The 20,571-nt window shown below is 45.0% G+C and overlaps 1 protein-coding gene across 1 annotated transcript in view; it reads left to right on the forward strand.

The window, feature by feature from the left end:
• Positions 1-2,573: 2,573 nt before the first annotated feature.
• The window catches only part of PDE2A (phosphodiesterase 2A), an 806,220-nt gene continuing 788,222 nt past the window's right edge, over positions 2,574-20,571 (forward strand). The window contains exon 1 of the mRNA XM_073548493.1: positions 2,574-2,854. Within this exon, the coding sequence (XP_073404594.1) occupies positions 2,787-2,854 (68 nt within the window). The 5' untranslated portion in view covers positions 2,574-2,786. The remainder of the gene's footprint in view (positions 2,855-20,571) is intronic.

The following is a 20,571-nucleotide window of genomic DNA, read 5'->3' on the forward strand; positions in this document are numbered from 1 at the left end:
ACAGGATCTTATCATGTATCTCTGTATACAGGGAGCTCCCCCTAGTGGTGGCTGCAGACAGAATTTTATAGTATTTGTAACTAAGCAGGTAGAGTCTTCCAGACACATCGCTCCCTACAGATAAGGCTTTTGTGTGTTTTATAAATAATATAAGGTTAATAGTTTTATCATTATCACAAATAATGAGTCATACAATATGAAAAGAATAATATAAGAAGCATTAATAATGCTGATATATAATATAAGTAATATAACAAGGCATCTGATATTTCCTCCCTTACATTGAGCACTTTTGTGTCTGAGGCGAAGGACGCCCGTTGATGGACAGTAATGGATATATCCATTATAATTATCTGTTGTTACAAGATTGCGGCTGGATCTCGCTGCCTTACATTGAGGTTTCCAGCGGTTTAACTCCTGAGACGCCAGAATCAATAGTGTTACAGTGATGTTCTCCCTGTGTTTTTCCACAGGCCTCTAGCGTTTCGATCTAAGGCCACTGATGAGTTACTATGGCTGTTGGCGTCGCCCATAAAGCTCAGTAGTAGGACACATGTTTTTTTATGGATATATTGCAATTATTAATTTAGAAACTATATTTTGGCTTGAAATCAGATGCCGTTCGGATATAAAGAATGAAGAACCGGATGAAAAATCCTTCTTTCTTTGCTTGGTGAAAACCTGATGACTTTGCACATGCTGGTCTGAATACGGCCCAAGGATAGTTTCCAGTCCGTGCTTTTCATCCATGTATTATCCGTTTTTCTAGTGGGCACAATATAGTTTATGGAGCTGTTCACATTTGCCGATGGTTTTCTCCTCTAATGACGTCCATCTTACGTTCAAACTTCCAGAAGATGGGCCGACGACAAAGACTGACGGCGATTGACGCCATGTTTGTGCTGCGGGTTCTGGAAGAAACTTGTGACATTTCCATGAGAACAACGTGCGATACATAGAAACCCATTAACAGCCAGAAACCTGGACCCCGAGGTGCCGGACTCGATCTTGCTTTGTGGGTACAGAAAAAGCGCACGAGAGTTAATGAGTCCGTGAAGAATGGCGTCGGGGGGAATGGCGTCAGGGGAATGGCGTCTGTACTGAAGCTGCCCATTTAGATCTGTGAAAATAAGCGAAACATCGTAAAAAACCCCCAAAAACCTGCAATAACTAAATAAGGAAAAGCGAAAAGTGTGTGTAAATAACACAGGGTTCTGTGTAATACTTTTTTGATCACAAATCGTATAAAGCCGTCACCGCTGCCATCATCGTTTATAGCGGGGATGGGGTTTCTTTAGTATCTTGTAGGTTTTTTCAATGTTTTATGGCCAAAGTGACCCTGCGTTTATAGCTGCATGTATCCCAACTTCCGCTAAGCTCAATGTTTGTGTGTTTTATCGTAAAAAAAGAGTTGAAATTGTTTTTCTGACGTTCTAAGTGCTAAATGTTCGTTTTTATTTTAGTAAAGCTGAGAGCAATGGGAAGAAAGTGCAACAAGATGGAGGTAAAAACTGTAAGGTACCAAAGTCAGGTGTGTACGGGGTCACTGCAGGGCCAGTGTCAGGTGTGTACGGGGTCACTGCGGAGCCAGTGTCAGGTGTGTACGGGGTCACTGCGGAGCCAGTGTCAGGTGTGTACGGGGTCACTGCAGAGCAAGTGTCAGGTGTGTACGGGGTCACTGCGGAGCCAGTGTCAGGTGTGTACGGGGTCACTGCGGAGCCAGTGTCAGGTGTGTACGGGGTCACTGCGGGGCCAGTGTCAGGTGTGTACGGGGTCACTGCGGAGCCAGTGTCAGGTGTGTACGGGGTCACTGCGGGGCCAGTGCCAGGTGTGTACGGGGTCACTGCGGGGCCAGTGTCAGGTGTGTACGGGGTCACTGCGGAGCCAGTGTCAGGTGTGTACGGGGTCACTGCGGGGCCAGTGTCAGGTGTGTACGGGGTCACTGCGGAGCCAGTGTCAGGTGTGTACGGGGTCACTGCGGAGCCAGTGTCAGGTGTGTACGGGGTCACTGCGGGGCCAGTGTCAGGTGTGTACGGGGTCACTGCGGGGCCAGTGTCAGGTGTGTACGGGGTCACTGCGGGGCCAGTGTCAGGTGTGTACGGGGTCACTGCAGGGCCAGTGTCAGGTGTGTACGGGGTCATGCGGGGCCAGTGTCAGGTGTGTACGGGGTCACTGCGGGGCCAGTGTCAGGTGTGTACGGGGTCACTGCGGAGCCAGTGTCAGGTGTGTACGGGGTCACTGCGGGGCCAGTGTCAGGTGTGTACGGGGTCACTGCGGAGCCAGTGTCAGGTGTGTACGGGGTCACTGCGGGGCCAGTGTCAGGTGTGTACGGGGTCACTGCGGGGCCAGTGTCAGGTGTGTACGGGGTCACTGCGGAGCCAGTGTCAGGTGTGTACGGGGTCTGTGCGGAGCCAGTGTCAGGTGTGTACGGGGTCTGTGCGGAGCCGCATCCTGTTCTCGGTCCTGATGATGATGATGGTTGGAGGATGAGGCGGACACTCTCTCTCACACTCTCTCACTCTCTCACACTCTCTCACACTCTCTCTCTCACTCTCTCACACTCTCTCTCACTCTCTCACACTCTCTCTCACTCTCTCTCACTCTCTCACACAGGCTGCCGCTTCCCTCTCTCCTCCTCTCATCATTAGGATCTGCCTCAGCACAGGACGCAGCTTCGTCTGATCCGGATCGCGGCTGCAGAGCGCTCTCTCCGTCCTTCCACCCGGGACTCTGCTGCTGCTACATCTCCCATCGTCCTCCCTCTTCTGGGGGGAGAATGTGTAGAGATGGGCCAGGCTTGTGGCCACTCCATCCTGTGCAGAAGTCACCAGTACCAGCCGGCCACATCTGATATGTAAGTGCCGCACTCATGAGGGGGGAACTTTTTTGTACTGTGTTCTGTATGGGACATCAGAGGGCAGCAGGAAAGCCGGGCAGCCCCCATCACTGCTGCTGGTGGGTAATGTGCCAGCACCACCGAGAGCACATGGGTGAGATCAGCTCTTGAAGGGTGTCTGAATGGCAAATGTGTAGGGGAACTATACGATTGTCAGGGGGACTGTATGGCCGGCAGGGGGACTGTATGGCCGGCAGGGGGACTGTATGGCCGGCAGGGGGACTGTATGGCCGGCAGGGGGACTGTATGGCCGGCAGGGGGACTGTATGGCCGGCATGAGGACTTTGTGGCCGGCGGGAGACTGTATGACCGTTCGAAGGACTGTACCACTGTCAGGAGGACTGTATGGCTGTCAGGAGGACTATCGCGGTCAGGGGAACTGTATGACCGTCAGAAGGACTGTGTGGCTATCAGAAGGACTGTATGGCCGTCAGGAGGACTGTTTTGCTTGCAGGACAGATGTTGCTGCTGATGGGACTGTGCTGAAATCGTGTAGCTGATACCCAGTGCCCAGGACACTTACATTTAGTTCAGAGCTGGAAAGAAGGGACAGATGATGGGACTCTTGGAATCTGCCAGTGGATATCTATTGCACAGAACACTAACAGAATTTTGGTGAGGTAGAAGTGACAGGAGGAACTGCTGATGGAACTGGGCTAAAATATACTGCAACTGACTCCCAGTGCACAGGGCGCTTACATTATGTTAGAAGGGCTGGAATGACAGGAGGGACTGCTCTGGTGCTGACAGGATCAGGAGGGACTGAGCTGCTGCTGACAGTGACAGGAGGGACTGAGCTGCTGCTGACAGGGACAGGAGGGACTGAGCTGCTGCTGACAGGGACAGGAGTGACAGGAGGGACTGAGCTGCTGCTGACAGGGACAGGAATGACAGGAGGGACTGCGCTGCTGCTGATAGTGACAGGAGGGACTGAGCTGCTGCTGATAGTGACAGTAGGGACTGAGCTGCTGCTGATAGTGACAGGAGGGACTGAGCTGCTGCTGATAGTGACAGGAGGGACTGAGCTGCTGCTTCCCCTTTTGTATGATATTGCGCTCAGTGACACACGGTGCATATACTGCTGTTCTGGGGTCAGCGCCGCGCTGAATATTCTGAGCCTTGTAATAACCTGTAGCTGGAGGTCATTGAGGTCAGCTCCATACGGGTCATTGTCGTGCATGACCATACAGGTATTGTGCCATCCGGTGATCCGCGCAGAGCATTGTGCTGTTTTTTTGCGCTGATAACTATTAAACATTCCACTTGACCTGTATGTTTGCACTGCAAGGTCACCGCGTCCCTTTAAGACTATGACTGATTGAGATACAAGTGCGGAGATGAAAATGTCTATTCAGCTTCCAGGAGGAGCTATAAAAAGCCTCTGAAAGCCGATACCGGGAACGATAATGGGAATTGTGGGGCCAGCGAAGCCCGACGCCACCTGTAACTACCGGGGGAGAAAGAGGGAGATCTGACCCAGGTCTGCACAAGACGCAACGTTATGAGGTACAGGGGGGATAATAGCGATGATGGGGCATCCACAGCCCCCTACATCGCCGACGCCCGTCACAGCCTATGAATAATTAAAAGCTTCTCAACAATCAGAACATCAAGATGTGAGAAGCCGGGAAAAGAAGAGCAGTTTATCCTGCCTGAAGTATCGAGCAGAGGCGAAAGATTACATAATACAGCCGGAAAGAGAGAGACGATCATTCCACCTCCGCTCACAATGTCACACATTACATTATTAATATTACTGTAATGCTTACCTTATACATCCTGTACTATACCCCAGAGCTGCACTCACTATTCTGCTGGAGTAGTCACTGTGTACATACATTACATTACTGATCCTGAGTTACCTCCTTTATTATACCCCAGAGCTGCACTCACTATTCTGCTGGAGCAGTCACTGTGTACATACATTACATTACTGATCCTGAGTTACCTCCTGTATTATACCCCAGAGCTGCACTCACTATTCTGCTGGAGCAGTCACTGTGTACATACATTACATTACTGATCCTGAGTTACATCCTGTATTATACCCCAGAGCTGCACTCACTATTCTGCTGGAGCAGTCACTGTGTACATACATTACATTACTGATCCTGAGTTACCTCCTTTATTATACCCCAGAGCTGCACTCACTATTCTGCTGGAGCAGTCACTGTGTACATACATTACATTACTGATCCTGAGTTACCTCCTGTATTATACCCCAGAGCTGCACTCACTATTCTGCTGGAGCAGTCACTGTGTACATACATTACATTACTGATCCTGAGTTACATCCTGTATTATACCCCAGAGCTGCACTCACTATTCTGCTGGAGCAGTCACTGTGTACATACATTACATTACTGATCCTGAGTTACCTCCTGTATTATACCCCAGAGCTGCACTCACTATTCTGCTGGTGCAGTCACTGTGTACATACATTACATTACTGATCCTGCGTTACATCCTGTGTTGTACTCCAGAGCTGCACTCACTATTCTGCTGGTGCAGTCACTGTGTACATACATTACATTACTGATCCTGAGTTACATCCTGTATTATACCCCAGAGCTGCACTCCCTATTCTGCTGGTGCAGTCACTGTGTACATACATTACTGACCCTGAGTTACCTCCTGTATTATACCCCAGAGCTGCACTCACTATTCTGCTGGTGCAGTCACTGTGTGCATACATTACATTACTGATCCTGAGTTACATCCTGTATTATACTCCAGAGCTGCACTCACTATTCTGCTGGTGCAGTCACTGTGTACATACATTACATTACTGATCCTGAGTTACATCCTGTATTATACTCCAGAGCTGCACTCACTATTCTGCTGGTGCAGTCACTGTGTGCATACATTACATTACTGATCCTGAGTTACATCCTGTATTATACTCCAGAGCTGCACTCACTATTCTGCTGGTGCAGTCACTGTGTGCATACATTACATTACTGATCCTGAGTTACCTCCTGTATTATACCCCAGATCTGCACTCACTATTCTGCTGGTGCAGTCACTGTGTACATACATTACATTACTGATCCTGCGTTACATCCTGTATTATACTCCAGAGCTGCACTCACTATTCTGCTGGTGCAGTCACTGTGTACATACATTACTGATCCTGAGTTACATCCTGTATTATACTCCAGAGCTGCACTCACTATTCTGCTGGTGCAGTCACTGTGTACATACATTACATTACTGATCCTGAGTTACCTCCTGTATTATACCCCAGAGCTGCAGTCACTATTCTGCTGGTGCAGTCACTGTGTACATACATTACATTACTGATCCCTACCTTCTACATTTGTGGGTCTGGTGAGATTTGTTTGGGATAAGTTACTTAAACTGGAGTAAATAAATACGATCCTGGACCTGTTGTTAGGGCAGAATTGACCGACTTACCCCCCGAAGCTGTCACGCTTGTAACTTGTAATTCCACTGATCCATGTCGGGGGTCTGCACTGCCCCGGACGGTGATGTAACAGTTTTTCCATAGTCCTCCCTACAGTTTATTTTTGGGTTTGGTGATAAGACCAAGGTTTTCTGGTGACGATCTATGAATGCCGATGTTATAGGTCAATGTATCAAGGGCCGGTTTAGTATAAAATGTGGCCCTGAGAAACTATTACAAGTGGGGCCCCAAATGTGAACATATCGCGCCATCATACAGGGACCTTCAGGTTCCATTTACGGCAGATGATCTTCGGCACTTGTATTACCGGCCTCTACACAGGCAGACGAAGAACGCCGGGCACGGAACGATCACTGATCCCAATGTCCCCGTACAGGATCATGTTATCAGCAGCACGTCTGCAGTGTGCATCGGGCGATGTGCTGCCGAGAACAAGGAGTTTGGTTTCAGCATAAACCATCCGATCACTCATATTGCTCATTTGTTAGGTGATTGGCGACTTGTTGAACTCTCGTCCTGCCAGTGTTTATAAATGTGGATTCACACGCGCACACATATAGCGGTATATAACACACACTGCACGGTACATACACATCAGTGTGTTACACAAAGGCCCAAATTACAACAAAACAGGAATAACTCATTTACTGTACATGAACACCAGAAAACAGAGTAGATTCCAAATAAAATCAACGATTTATTGATGAAATGTCTTTAAAATCCAAACTAATACAGAGACCACTAGGCACAACAAGTGGAGCACAGTATCAATATAATATATATCAGACAAAATACAATGCCAAATTATTGAGAATTAAAGTCACTTTAAGCACTAAAGCCTAACTTACATGAAAAACTCAGTATAGATAATGGCCAGCCAAACAGTAACTAGTGAGCAGTAATAAATACCGAACTCATAAGTGCGCATTCACAATCACAAAACTGCATAAAAATAAAGAGCATAGTGCTTACAAAATTGAAAAATCAATCAGGGTGCTCTACATCGCCCTGACGCACGTTTCGTTTGCTACTTCATCAGGAGGCGTGTGTTGGGGGGAAGGATGGAACCTCTTAAATAATGCCGACCTGCCTATCCACTTCGTTATTAAAACTAATGATTGGATAACAGCGGTGGTTAATGAGACAGACGCTATACTCTCCTAAATCAGCGCATGCGCAGACGGTAGCCATCCCAAAATGGATACACCACTCCACGGCCTGGAACGCAAGCAACAACCGCCGTCATGGAGACGGCGCTTGCGCAATGCATCCCTGTGTCCGCGTCACGGAGCATCCAGCCGCGCATGCGCACAGGAGGAATCGCCCTGCAATCAACGCTGTGTGAATTACCGAAGTGATGCAAAGTGTAAAAGTGATATTGATGCACAGAGTAAGTGACGACAAGGTATTTTAGAGAGCTAAGACTAAAATTTAAAGTGCCAGTTACTAAAATTATGATGCAATTCACATATAAAAGAAAGCACACAACTTTGTCATAGAATATAAAGTGAAAATCTGCAGATGTGCCAATGATGAGAACAGTAAACGATACACGGCTAAAGATGGCAAGCTGATATAAAGAGAGCGCATATCAGATGAAATATCAAAACAACTGCGTCCTGTAATATAAAGTGACAAGCGCTTAAAGTGAAAATCTGCATGAGTGCCAATAAAAAAAAAATAATAAAAAATAACCAATAAACTTCTGAATATGGCAAAGTCCATTACAAAACTCAATGTTATACAACCATTATATATTATCTACGGCCCCTTAATAGAATCTCAAATAGTGCTTAATTACTAATCAGCAAATAATGTGTTGAACGATTTACAAAATAAGTATGAATATAATACACTATCATTTATATCAATGATGAAGCAGTAATATTCTGTCTTGACAATGCACCATCCATGCTGATCTCCAAAGTGCAGATGAAGAAAGGAGAAAAACGGAGCGTAAACCGGGTCCTGATCAATGCAGAAAGAAAAAGGTTAAAAAACAGCGAGATGAGGCATGTAAATAACATAAAATAAACCATCCAACCCCTAAAAATCGTGAAAGGATACCAATATCACAAATAAGAACTGAAGCCGAAATTTTCATTGAGACCCATTGGATTCACAGTGTTGAGACGGTAGATCCAGCGGCCCTGGATAGATCTCCTCCCCTCGGACCCAGAGACTTTGTTAATAGCCATAACTCTTAGCTTGCTGGAATCACCATTATGATAATTCCTAAATGTCTGGGTACAGTTTTAAGGGGAATCTGTCACCGGAAATTTGCGGGCTATGTAAATGCCCTGTGTCCGGTCCGATGGGCGTTTTTTTCTAATTCTTTTCTCCACCCCATCCATGGCCGCCGTCCGCGATATTTTCCAGAGTTAGAGTAGTTTGCCATATTTCGCGTGTGCGCAAAGCAATCTTGTCTTCTGCACGCGCAGTATGCTTTGCCCAACTGCGGGCAAAGCCGGAAATCATTACTGCGCATGCACCGGTGCACTATGTCCCGGAAGTATTTCGCTGTGTTCCAGGACATAGTGCACCGGTGCATGCGCAGTAATGATTTTCGGCTTTGCCCGCAGTTGGGCAAAGCATACTGCGCGTGGCTAGATTGCTTTGCGCATGCACAAAATATCGAGAACTACTCTTAATTCTGGAAAATATCGCGGATGGCGGCCAAGGATGGGGTGGAGAAAAGAAGAAACACCGCGGACCGGACACAGGGCATTTACATAACCCGCAAATTTCCGGTGACAGATTCCCTTTAAAAGTCTCATGATTCTGAGAATTTTTCGCCTTATCTATGTCTTTAACATGTTCTCTCACTCTGATTTTTAACTCTTGGGTAGTCATACCCACATAAATATAGTTACATGGGCATGTAGCATGATAAATAACGCCCTTAGATGTACATGTTAGATGATGAAGAATTTTATGTCTTCGAGCCATCCGAGTTTTTGAACTCCTTACTTTTGTACAGGCTAAACAGAATGTGCATGGAAGAGATCCCCTGATGAATTCCTTCATGGAATGTACAATCGACCTGTTTAGCCCTTGGCGAATAGTGACTCCGCACCAATAGGTCTCGTAAATTTTCCGATCTCTTGGCTGTGATTAAAGGTCTTGCTGGCAAAAAATTACCCAAGATCGTGTCCGTTTGAAGAACTGACCAATGTTTTTCAATGTTACCAGTAAATTCACGCCAAGGGCTAAACAGGTACATTCCATGAAGGAATTCAGGAGGGGATTTATTCCATGCACTTTATGCAAACTCTGATGGCTTGAAGGCGTATAAAATTCTTATTCTTCTAACATGCACATCTAAGGGCGTTATTTATCATGCTACATGCCCGCGACTCGACCATGCCGCCCATTATTCTTCCAGTGCCTCCTTATTGTGCATCTTGAAATAGCCACAAGGCTAGTTTTCAGAGAGTCCAGTATTTCAGCTGATGCTATTTTTGAGTTTTTCTTTGCATCCCGAGCAGTTTTCCTGGCAGTTGTGGACGATATTTTTGTTGCTCTACCTGACAGTGGTTTTGTTTTTACAGAGCCCCTGATTTTCCATCTGTTAATCACAGTTAGGACGCTGCTGACTGGCATTATCAATTCCTTGGAAATCTTTTTGTATCGCTTTCCTGTTTTATACAGTTCAACTACCTTTTCCCGTAGATCCATTGACAATTCTTTTGCTTTTCCCATGACTCACAATCCAGAAACGTCAGTGGCTGGATGAAAGATGCAAGAGTCTGTCTGGATCCCAGATACTCAGCTTTTATGCACACACTGATTACAAGCGAACAGGTAACAGGTGAGGATGTTACCTTTAGTAGCCATCAAACCCATTGTGTCAACTTCTGTGCATGTTATCAGACCAAAATCGCCAGGGTGTGTGAACTTTTGATCAGGGTCATCTGGATGTTTTGGGCTGTCATTATGAAAAAAAGAGAAAACACAGTAGTCTGACAATAAATGGCTTCACCCAACCACTAACCATGAGTGGAGGAAAAGTTTGGTGTTATCATTCATATTCTCTGAAAAAAGGCCAAGAAAGCAAAAATTCTGCTGGGGTATGTAAACTTTCGAACACAACTGTACATATGTATCTGTACAGATCACAAGCATACTCACACGTATACACACATACTCAGAACACATACATATACACAGCGCACATACATATACTGTATATATACATACCACACACACACACGTGTATATAGATACCTCTCACAGACATGTATAGACAGATCACACACTATAGAGGACTTACCATCGGTCTCTTGCTGTCCAGTTCCTCTAGGACCCCCCCAGGGTACAGGACCTTTCATCACATGACCATGAGGTCCCCAATAGCGCTACAGTTTTATCCTCAGCACGGCTGCTATTATCAATGCAGATCCTGCATGTAATTGCTGGGGGCCCCTATTGGTTTGTGGGCTCCATGCAGTTGTCCAGTATGCCTCCCCCCAACACAGGTGCTGGCAGCAGAATTCATATAGGATGTGACACCAATGCTGTAGCCATCGCTTGGACCCTGGTGTAAGGGAAGAAGCCCCTAGTGCCTGGGCGCTCTGCCAATGCTCATTGTTGTGATTGGGATCAATAGTGCTCACTAGGAGATTATCAAGCAATGACTGATCGGTGGGACGGGTCGGCGGGGACCGCTAAGGTGTCCTCTGCTTTCAAGGCACCCTAGATAATAAGTAATCGGATGACCTTGAAGGACCTTTGCTTTTCTTGCACTTTGGTAACTACGGAGAATTGGAAATAATGCAGAAATGAATCATGGGGCAATCATACGGGCCATAAATGCCGAGGTACGGAGCAGAGAAGGCCGCGTCTCCAAAAGTGTGACAACCTGCATCCTCCACAGTATAAGGGGCCGGTGTAGGGCCGAGTGATCCCCATGGGCTATGAGGGATCGACAGTGTGTAAACTGCGGCTGATCGCCCTCCAACAACCGGACGGACAATGCGACCATTAATGAATATAGTCTAAGTGCCAGTGTGAGAGCCGTCCGGTCACCGGACCAACACTGCTGGCTCCACCGTCCCCATAACTCCCATAGACTTCAAGGGAGAGAGCAGTATGCGCGTATGTATGTGCAACCTCCCCGAAACTGCACAGAGCGCAGTGTGTGAATGTAGCCGAAAATTATTAGTAAGAAGCCTTTCTGTGCTAAGTGATGCATAAGCATAGTAAAAACAGCAAAAAAACGAAAAGAAAATATTACAAGTAAACTAAGACTAAGAATCAAGAGGAATAGAAAGAAAAATAACAAAACAAATGAAGAAATAGTAAAGGGAAATGTCAGGTGAAGTTTCTGATGATGGATTGGAATCCAGTAAAAAGATATAAAGCTAGAAAAACGAGATTCAATTCTATTACTGTTGATTTAACAAACTTTGCAGAAAAGAACAGAACAATTGCAGATAAGAAATTTTGTTACATGTCTTTTAAGAGAAAATTACATCTTTCTCCTTGTATGAGAAACTTCTCCTCTCCTGCCTCCTGAACTAATCATTCCCTAAAAAAATCTATTTGCTCAAAAGAAGGCGGATTATCAACTCACTGAGAAGGAAGTTTAAACCCATCTATTAATGTATATGGGGAGGGGAGGAGGGAAGAGCAGTGAGACAGAAATAGGCAGAGACAAACAGAGGTGCTGCTACTTTCTAGTAAGTGTTTTATCTCACATCTAAACTATTCACAGTTATGCTGCTCAATGCTATGGTAAAATAATTTCTCCCATGCTGCTACTTTGTAATAAGTGTTTTTCTCACTCCAGAGATGGATTCACTGCAACACTGCTCAGTGTTGCCGTATAACAATAGCACATAAACAACGGTCATGTAGAAACTAAGTGAAATATATATAATTTTTTTAGCAAGAATTTTACCATTACAATTCCATTTATGTCATAGCCATGTTTCTATATCAGATGATCTTTCTTTCTGTAAGTGTTTTTCTATCCACAAAGCTGGATTCACTACACTGCTAGCTATTGCTGTGTATTCTCCTCCATGCAGCTGCTGTTTTCTAGTATGTTTATCCCCAAGTGCTGGATTAGCAGTTAAACTTGTCACAAGTTTACTGTGACAGAAAGGAGCCAAAAGACTGCAGCGTCTGATTTCTCCTACTCCTGCATGGATTGGAAGCACTTCTCTTTGATATTAATTGATGCAGGTTTCTTTTAATCTGCTCAGTTGAGAGCTCCTGGAAGCTTTCCTGCATTAAGTCAGCTGTGCACTGTTAGCCACTCCCATCTCCTATATAATCAGGGTCCTGGCTAGCACTCATTGTCAGAGTAGCTTGTGCTGCATGGCTGGAGGTTGTTGTTGGTTGTTATTGGAGAAGGCGTTTGGTGGATTTATCTGTGACTGTTGTTAGGTTTTGAGTGTGTGACTATTCCCTCTTTTCTCCTACTGTTTTTCCCCATCCTCCACTCCCCGGTGCATTCCTTTATTATATGTGTGAGTATATTTGTATGTTTGGTATTTTTCGTTATCCTGTTCATATTACCTTATAAGTCTGCTTGGTACAGTACTCTACTACTCCCCTCTTCCCTGGTTGGGGGAAGGGTACAGACTGTGGGCGGATTCAGGAGCTAAGGCATGGTGCGTGGCCCCGGCGTCTTCACCATCAGAAGGAATCCGGGGAACAGAGTGAGCTAGGGCACCCCTAGTGTTAGGGTCAGGTAAGAAGCCCCTGGTACTGGGACACTGAACAACAGAGTCGAGACAGCAGTGCTCACTACAGAAGTATAGTTTCTTCTATGCAGCTGTTTCTCAACATGTGCTACATAGAAACATGAGAGTTGGAATCCCTCAGGTCTGTGTGTGATGTGTATGAGAGACATCATAGTCTCCACCCAACAGCTCAGGGACAACTGAAAATCAAAGAGAGATCATGCAAAAGGGAAAACAGGCAATACATACAGGATAATAATAATAATCTTTATTTTTATATAGCGCCAACATATTCCGCAGCGCTTTACAGTTTGCACACATTATCATCACTGTCCTCGATGGGGCTCACAATCTAAATTCCCTATCAGTATGTCTTTGGAATGTGGGAGGAAACCGGCATAAGTCACATAATAGCCAGAAATGGTGTTATTCCTCATGTACACGCTCCACAGCTAATTCTGAAAAGTAACTTGAAAGGACTGGTTCACTTCAAGGTCTGATGACATCAAAACTCCAAAAAAAGGGAAAATATATATATGAGAAAAATCTGCATAAAATAATGTGATGTTTGAATCGTCCCTCTCCCGCACATGCAGTGATCGGAGCCGATCGTCGTGTCGCTTTCCGGCTCGGAGAAGGATCGTCTGCAGAGACTGCGACTGTCGCGGGGCCAGTAATTGCTGGGGGTCGGTGATATCTCGCCGGGGAGCTCCAGGCTCTTAACCGCATGTTATAAAACCTCTCGCTTTTTATTCTCTCTTGTGGCGGAAACTTCATGTTATTTGCCGCTATCTGAATATATGTGACATTTTTATGTCCCGGCGCTGAGGACTTTGTATCACACGATATCACAGGATCTGCAGCCGCTCCACGAATGACATCGATCCACCACAAAGGGGGAGACGCAATGTATCGTAGATCATACAGAGCCGAGTACCAGGATCTGGGAATCCAGGGGAGTCCGGAATATGCAGTGTGCACAGGGTGAAGCGCAGGAGAGCGTTATGAGCATGCTCTGTGACAGCTGCTCTCCCATTATCATCCACGGTCTGATCCTATCTGCCTCCAGGATGCCTGCTGACCCTGTGCCCAGTGTACTCAGCACACACAGAAAAGTGACAGGAAGTGTTATCCTAGTACAGAAGCACACACGGACAGCAGAGAACACCTGTGCAAGAGCAATAAAAGTCAAGATTAAAAGGATTTTATGTCATGAAAAATTTTACACAATACTTTCTCTATAGATTTCTCACAGTTTTTCAGATCTCTTATTGAATGGAAACCTTCATTATTTATAGCTAAAAAGTGTTTTGGTCATGAGCAGGATGCCCAGATACACAGCTCATTCCAGGACGCAATGCTGATGTCTGTACTGTATTTGTAACGATCTGTGCACTTGGGTGTCCATCACATGAGCTCAGTAGTGCGGATGGATAGGGGGAATTGTGTGCAGAGTCCAGAACCCATCCTCTATTTCTTCGCTAGCTCATGGGCCATGATCCAATAGGTTAGTCTGAGTGATCTTGCTGTCCTCTCAACCGAAGAGCCCCCAGACCAGGCCCCAAATCTATTCATACATCAGAATAGACGGTAAAGGGGTCAGTCCATACAGGCCGCATACTGTATATATCTGTTACATTGCTATGTGAATGCTGCAATAACCGTACAACAGGTCTAGTGACACCGCGCACGTGTGGTGTGAGTGACTGCTGAATATACAAAACATGTAAGAAATGCCCCAGGGTGAACTATGAGTAGTCAGGAAGCCGCTCAGTATACATGGTGAGAACCAAAGTGATTGCACTGTGTCCTTAAGAGATAAGGCATTGTGCACTGGTGACATGGCAGAGCCATCGGGTATCATGGGGTCAGCAGCACTAGTACAGGGAATAGAGAGGTCAGGGTCATAGACGGAGCAAAGAGGAAGAGGAGGAAGAAGCTGTGGAGACCAACAGAAAGTGCTTGCATCATAGCTAGCTAGGAAGTGGGGGTGAGTAACACTTCTTATATTTGGTGCCCGACACACTAAAAAGGTCCAAAGAGCATGTAAAGCGCTCCTGTCTGTGCTGCCTATTGGTGTTTTTATCCGCTAGGGAATAGAGCAGCTGACCTACAAGAGAAAGTCCTGCCTTTACAGAAAAAGGGCAAGGATAGCATCCACAGAGGGAAACAGAGCGGATTAATCTTGGGGTGATATGATGAGTGTGTCTGAAGATTAGCCAGTAGCCATTGTATGGGGGAGAATGCCATAGCGGAATGGAGCATAGAGGCTTATTTCTGACTGTGAGCAATGTCGCGCCAGAGGAGTCTGAGCACTGATACATGAGCCTGAGGGGCTGTGATGCAGGTAACAAGTAACAAGTGAAGACCCACAAGTGGACTGTAAGGAGAACTGTGCTCAACACTGTGTGAGCTGTACTGCATGGTGAGAGACATAGAAAATGTAGAGTGAAGGAAGTGCTGCTGAGGAGATTGCCAGCAAGCTGCTGTGTAGTAACTACTACTGACCAAACTGTGGCTTCTTGTAAAACTCTGTAGCCATCAAGCTCTTTTCCTACTGTGGATAAAGTTGTTGAACTGTTACCTATGTATAACTGCATCTCCACCTTCCCTGAGTGGAAAAACGACTCTACCGTCAATGCGTAGACCACACTCTTAAAGGGGCATGCCAATATAGCATAACATATCTGCAGCATTCACTCAGCTGAAGATGGCCAAACCAGGAGTGTTCAGAGTGCATAACTGGTGGAGTTACCGCTGTAACCCATGGCATGACAGTACAGTCACCCTCTAAGTGTCGGCTCTGACAGGGTCGGTGTGCCCCCCATAGGTCTCAGTGTTTGTTTTTGTCTTTGGCTCTTGCTGGCTTGTTGTAACAGGCGGTGATTAGCTGAGACCTAATCGAAGATGAGGCATTGGGTAAGTGAGCGATAAGGAGATTAATGTTCGGGGACAGACACATCCGCACTCTCATACAACCGTTAATTGAAGCTGATTTTACATTTTTATGCCGCACTCGGTAATAAACCTCCAACGTTGTTGGCGCACAGATGCCAGCCCATCCACACGCATGAAATATTGTGTTTTATGGAAATCGTCTCCACTGGAAATAATGTAACCCTTTAAGAACTGCCAAGTCTCAGTCCTAGAGCTGCCAGGTGAGCTCAGTGCCAGGAGGGTGGTGTAAAGCCCGTGTGATAGTCGTATCAGTGAGATTGGTTCTAGCAAAGCTCGGTGCCAAAATGCAAGTAATGTCAATTATGTACTTGTGTGGCTGGCACAGATGGCCTCAGAAGCACTGCCAGCGCACTCATCATTAGCACAGCGACCCGGGCGGCATCAGAGCCGCAGATCTGAGGAGGAGGAGGGAAAGAGAGCATAGAAGATGTTAGATATGAAAACCTGGCATCAATAATTGTGTTACATCAGGTCTCATCCTCTATTCACAGCCAAAGCTGCGCTCACTGTTTTGCTGAGTGATCATAGAGGGGATAAGAGGGGCAACCGCAGGGGAGGATTTAGGATTTTAAGGCCGGGGTCACACTAACCGATGCAAAATACGGTCCGTACTTTCCATGCGTAATATGGAGAAATGTCCCCTAAATAGTGCTCCGTATGTCATCCGTAATCAAGGTGTGGGCGCATATTTTGCGCATGTAAGCATCCGTATGTAATCCGTATGTAATCCATATGCCGAGATTTTCTCGCAGGCTTGCAAAATGTACATATAATGGAGCCCTATGACAGGTTTAATCCCAAACGAAAGAATAGATATATACACATAGAATGTGTGTATATATATATATATATACATGTCATTGGGACACATATATTTATATTTCATAGAGTTCTACATAGCAGAATAGCCGCAAAATCAATTGCCGGCTTCTGTAAAATCATTCCCCAACCCGACATGAAATGACACATGGTTACATACAGTAAACCATTTCATTTCATGTATTTTTTTTATATGTCCCTGACTAATAATTAGATGAGGGTTCGTGTGTAAAATTTGAGACGACTAGGTGTTAAATTAAGGGGTTAATTCGTTGGAAAAAATGCGTGGGCTCTCGCGGCAAACCCGCAACCAGAGAGGTAAAGCAGGTGATTGAAGGCAGATTTTAATAGCCTTGAGAGGGACCATGGTTTTTGCCCCCCCCCAGAAAAGGCGCGTCTATAAGATCCGCCTTTTCTGGCACTTATCCTCTCTATTCCCATTGCCCTGTAGTGGTGGCTAATGGGTTAATATTAATGGGTTAATGTCATCTTGCAATTGGAAGGTGACATTAAGCTGATTAATAATGGAGAGGTGTCAATTAGACACTTATCCATTATTAACCCTAGACTATTAAACGGTTAAAAAAAACACACACAGACATTAATGAAGCATTATTTTAATGAAATAAAGACACCAAGTTTTTGACCAATTTTTATTACTCTGCTATCCCAAAATAAAACCATGACCTGCAAAAATATAACATAAAAAATCAACAATATCCTTACCTCTCCGCTTTTCAGTCATGTCCCACGCTGTAATCCTTCACAAGGGGTTAAATAGTTTACAATGAGGACCAATGTTAATGCGACCAGCCCCACTGTAAACTACTTCAGAATGACTTCGTTCAGCTCTGCGCAGCCTCAATGGCTCCCTGGAGATGAACTAATTAGCGTGGGAAAGTTTCTGACTTTTTTCCCACGCTCATCAGTTCACCTCAGGTCAGCCAGGGACTCCCGCTGACGTCACTGAGGCTGCGCGGAGTCCCCTGGCTGACCTGAAGTGAACTAATGAGTGTGGGAAAAAATGCAGAAACTTTCCCATGGTAATTAGTTAATCTCTGGGCAGCCAGGAAGGCTGCGCAGAGATTAAATAATTCATTCTGGCAGTGGTTTACATGGGGCTGGTTGCATTAGCACCGGTTCATGTGTAAACCACTTAACCCTTTCTGATAGATTGCAGCTGGGGACCTGACTGAGCAGCGGAGAGGTAAGGATATGGTTGCTTTTTTGTTTTATTTTTGTTACAGGTTGATGGTTTATTTTTGGATTACCAGAGCAATAAATCTTGTCAAAAACTTGGTGTCTTTATTTCATTAAATGAATTTTTCATTAATGTCTTGTGTGTGTTTTTTAACCCTTTCATAGTCTAGGGTTAATAATGGATCGGTGTCTAATTGACACCTCTCCATTATTAATCGACTTAATGTCACCCTCCAATTGTAAGATGACATTAACCCATTAATATTAACCCATTAGCCACCACTACAGGGCAATGGGAATAGAGAGGATAAGTGCCAGAAAAGGCGCATCTTATAGATGCGCCTTTTCTGGGGTGTCGGATTGCATGAAAAAACAAGATGGAGGGCACCGCTAAATAGAGGGGGTTCACCAAAGGCTGGTCAAAAAATGTATGGCATGAAACAAGAAAACAAAGCGACTTGCCTATATGATGGGAACACATATATACACCATAGATGCAGGTGAAATATAATTAAATTAAGAAACCTTACTGGAGTGAGGCGGCAGGAGATTCGCACGGCTGCGGCCATCTTGTCAATGTTACAGCGTCTAACAATAAAGTTGTATAAGGTGATCAAACCGCGCATGCGCGGAAACAATCTTGCTGGAGTGAAGCGGCGAGATGTAATTACAACCGCGGCCATCTTGTCAATATCAGCGTCTAACAATAAAGTTAGGTGAGATGATCAAACCGCGCATGCGCGGAAACAATCTTGCTGGAGTGAAGCGGCGAGATGTAATTACAACCGCGGCCATCTTGTCAATATCAGCGTCTAACAATAAAGTTAGGTGAGATGATCAAACCGCGCATGCGCGGAAACAGCCTTGCTGGAGTGAGGCGGTGAGATGCTATTACAACTGCAGCCATCTTGTCAATATTAGACAGGGTGGCAATGAAGTTTACACAGATACTTGGATGACGCATGCGTGGAAACCAAAATACTTTACGCTTGCGCAGATGTCCAAACACTGCTGTGCAAAAATATACAACTTGTGCGCCAGATCATATATTTATTTAAGTGCCTGCGCAAAGATAATATTGACAGCACTTGAACTGAAATTAAACTTGGAGCAGCGTAAGAGATAAATGGTCAATCGCCGCAACACATGTCAAAAAGTGAGCGCTGAATGCTACACAAATGAGTCTGAATATACATGAATGCTAAATAGTAATTCTTTCTAAATGAAACACAAATTGTGCAAAGATAAGCAGTATTTATTAATTTATACACATATGTAAATTACAACCCATAAATGAGAATATTACTAAGAAATGCATGAATGCCAGTTGAACTATCGCATCCAAAATATATGTATAATGGTCTGTAAACATCGACACATTTTTTGTATCAATAGCGCATAGGCACCCGATCAATTATCACCTCTAAGAAGCATGTGTGAAATTCGGCACATGCAAACGCATACATATTTATATAATGACAATTGTGCATCCACGCTCAATAGAGTATCGCATCCAAAGCGTATGATTGAATACGCACACATGAAAAAATCTGCATATATAATCATGCATTTATCTATGGCGTCGGACGCACCTATAGATGGAACATATAAAAAATACTGAAATTAACAGGACCCATGTTAGATATAAATGATGCAATCATAAGGGAGATGCCTCAAATTTATAGGCTCCAGAAAAATTAGATAGTGCATAAATGCTTTGGTTTCAGCACAAGTTGATGCGTCATAAATCAGAAATATAAGTCAGTGTGCAATAAATCAAGAACATAGAAAGCTTACACACAATTATCAAGAGAATATACCCTGTGTTGTCAAATGGGTATAATGTATATTCGTTGGAAAAAATGCGTGGGCTCCCGCGGCCAACCCGCAACCAGAGAGGTAAAGCAGGTGAGTGAGGGCAGATTTTAATAGCCTTGAGAGGGACCATTGTTTTTGGCCCCCCCAGAAACCCCAGAAAAGGCGCGTCTATAAGATCCGCCTTTTCTGGCACTTATCCTCTCTATTCCCATTGCCCTGTTGTGGTGGCTAATGGGTTAATATTAATGGGTTAATGTCATCTTTTGTAGCCGGGGGGGGCCAAAAACAAAGGTCCCTCTCAAGGCTATTAATATCTGCCCTCACTCACCTGCTTTACCTCTCTGGTTGCGGTTTTGCCGCAGGAGCCCACACATTTTTTTCCAACGAATAAACCCCTTAATTTAACACCTAAACGTCCTAAATTTTACACACAAACCCTCATCTAATTATTAGTCAGGGACATATAACAATGACATGTGTGTGTGTGTATATATTTATATATATATGTATTCTATGTGTATATATCTATTCTTTCGTTTCTTTATTAAACCTGTCAGTGTGAGTTTACTGTATCGCGCACTGAATTGCCGGCTTTTCTAAAGGACACCGGCTGCGTATTTCTCGCAGGTCACACGTGTGGTCCGTGTGCAATGCCTGGTTTTCACGCCTCTCGCTCGTCCGTGTGTCTCTGTAGTGTGACCCCGGCCTTACTGGTTGGTGTAAAAATATGTCGCGAGATGCATTACACCGCCCTGCACCGT

The sequence above is a fragment of the Dendrobates tinctorius genome, unplaced genomic scaffold (genome assembly GCF_039654945.1).
Source record: "Dendrobates tinctorius isolate UK_male_01 unplaced genomic scaffold, ASM3965494v1 ptg000157l, whole genome shotgun sequence".
Taxonomy (NCBI): domain Eukaryota; kingdom Metazoa; phylum Chordata; class Amphibia; order Anura; family Dendrobatidae; genus Dendrobates; species Dendrobates tinctorius.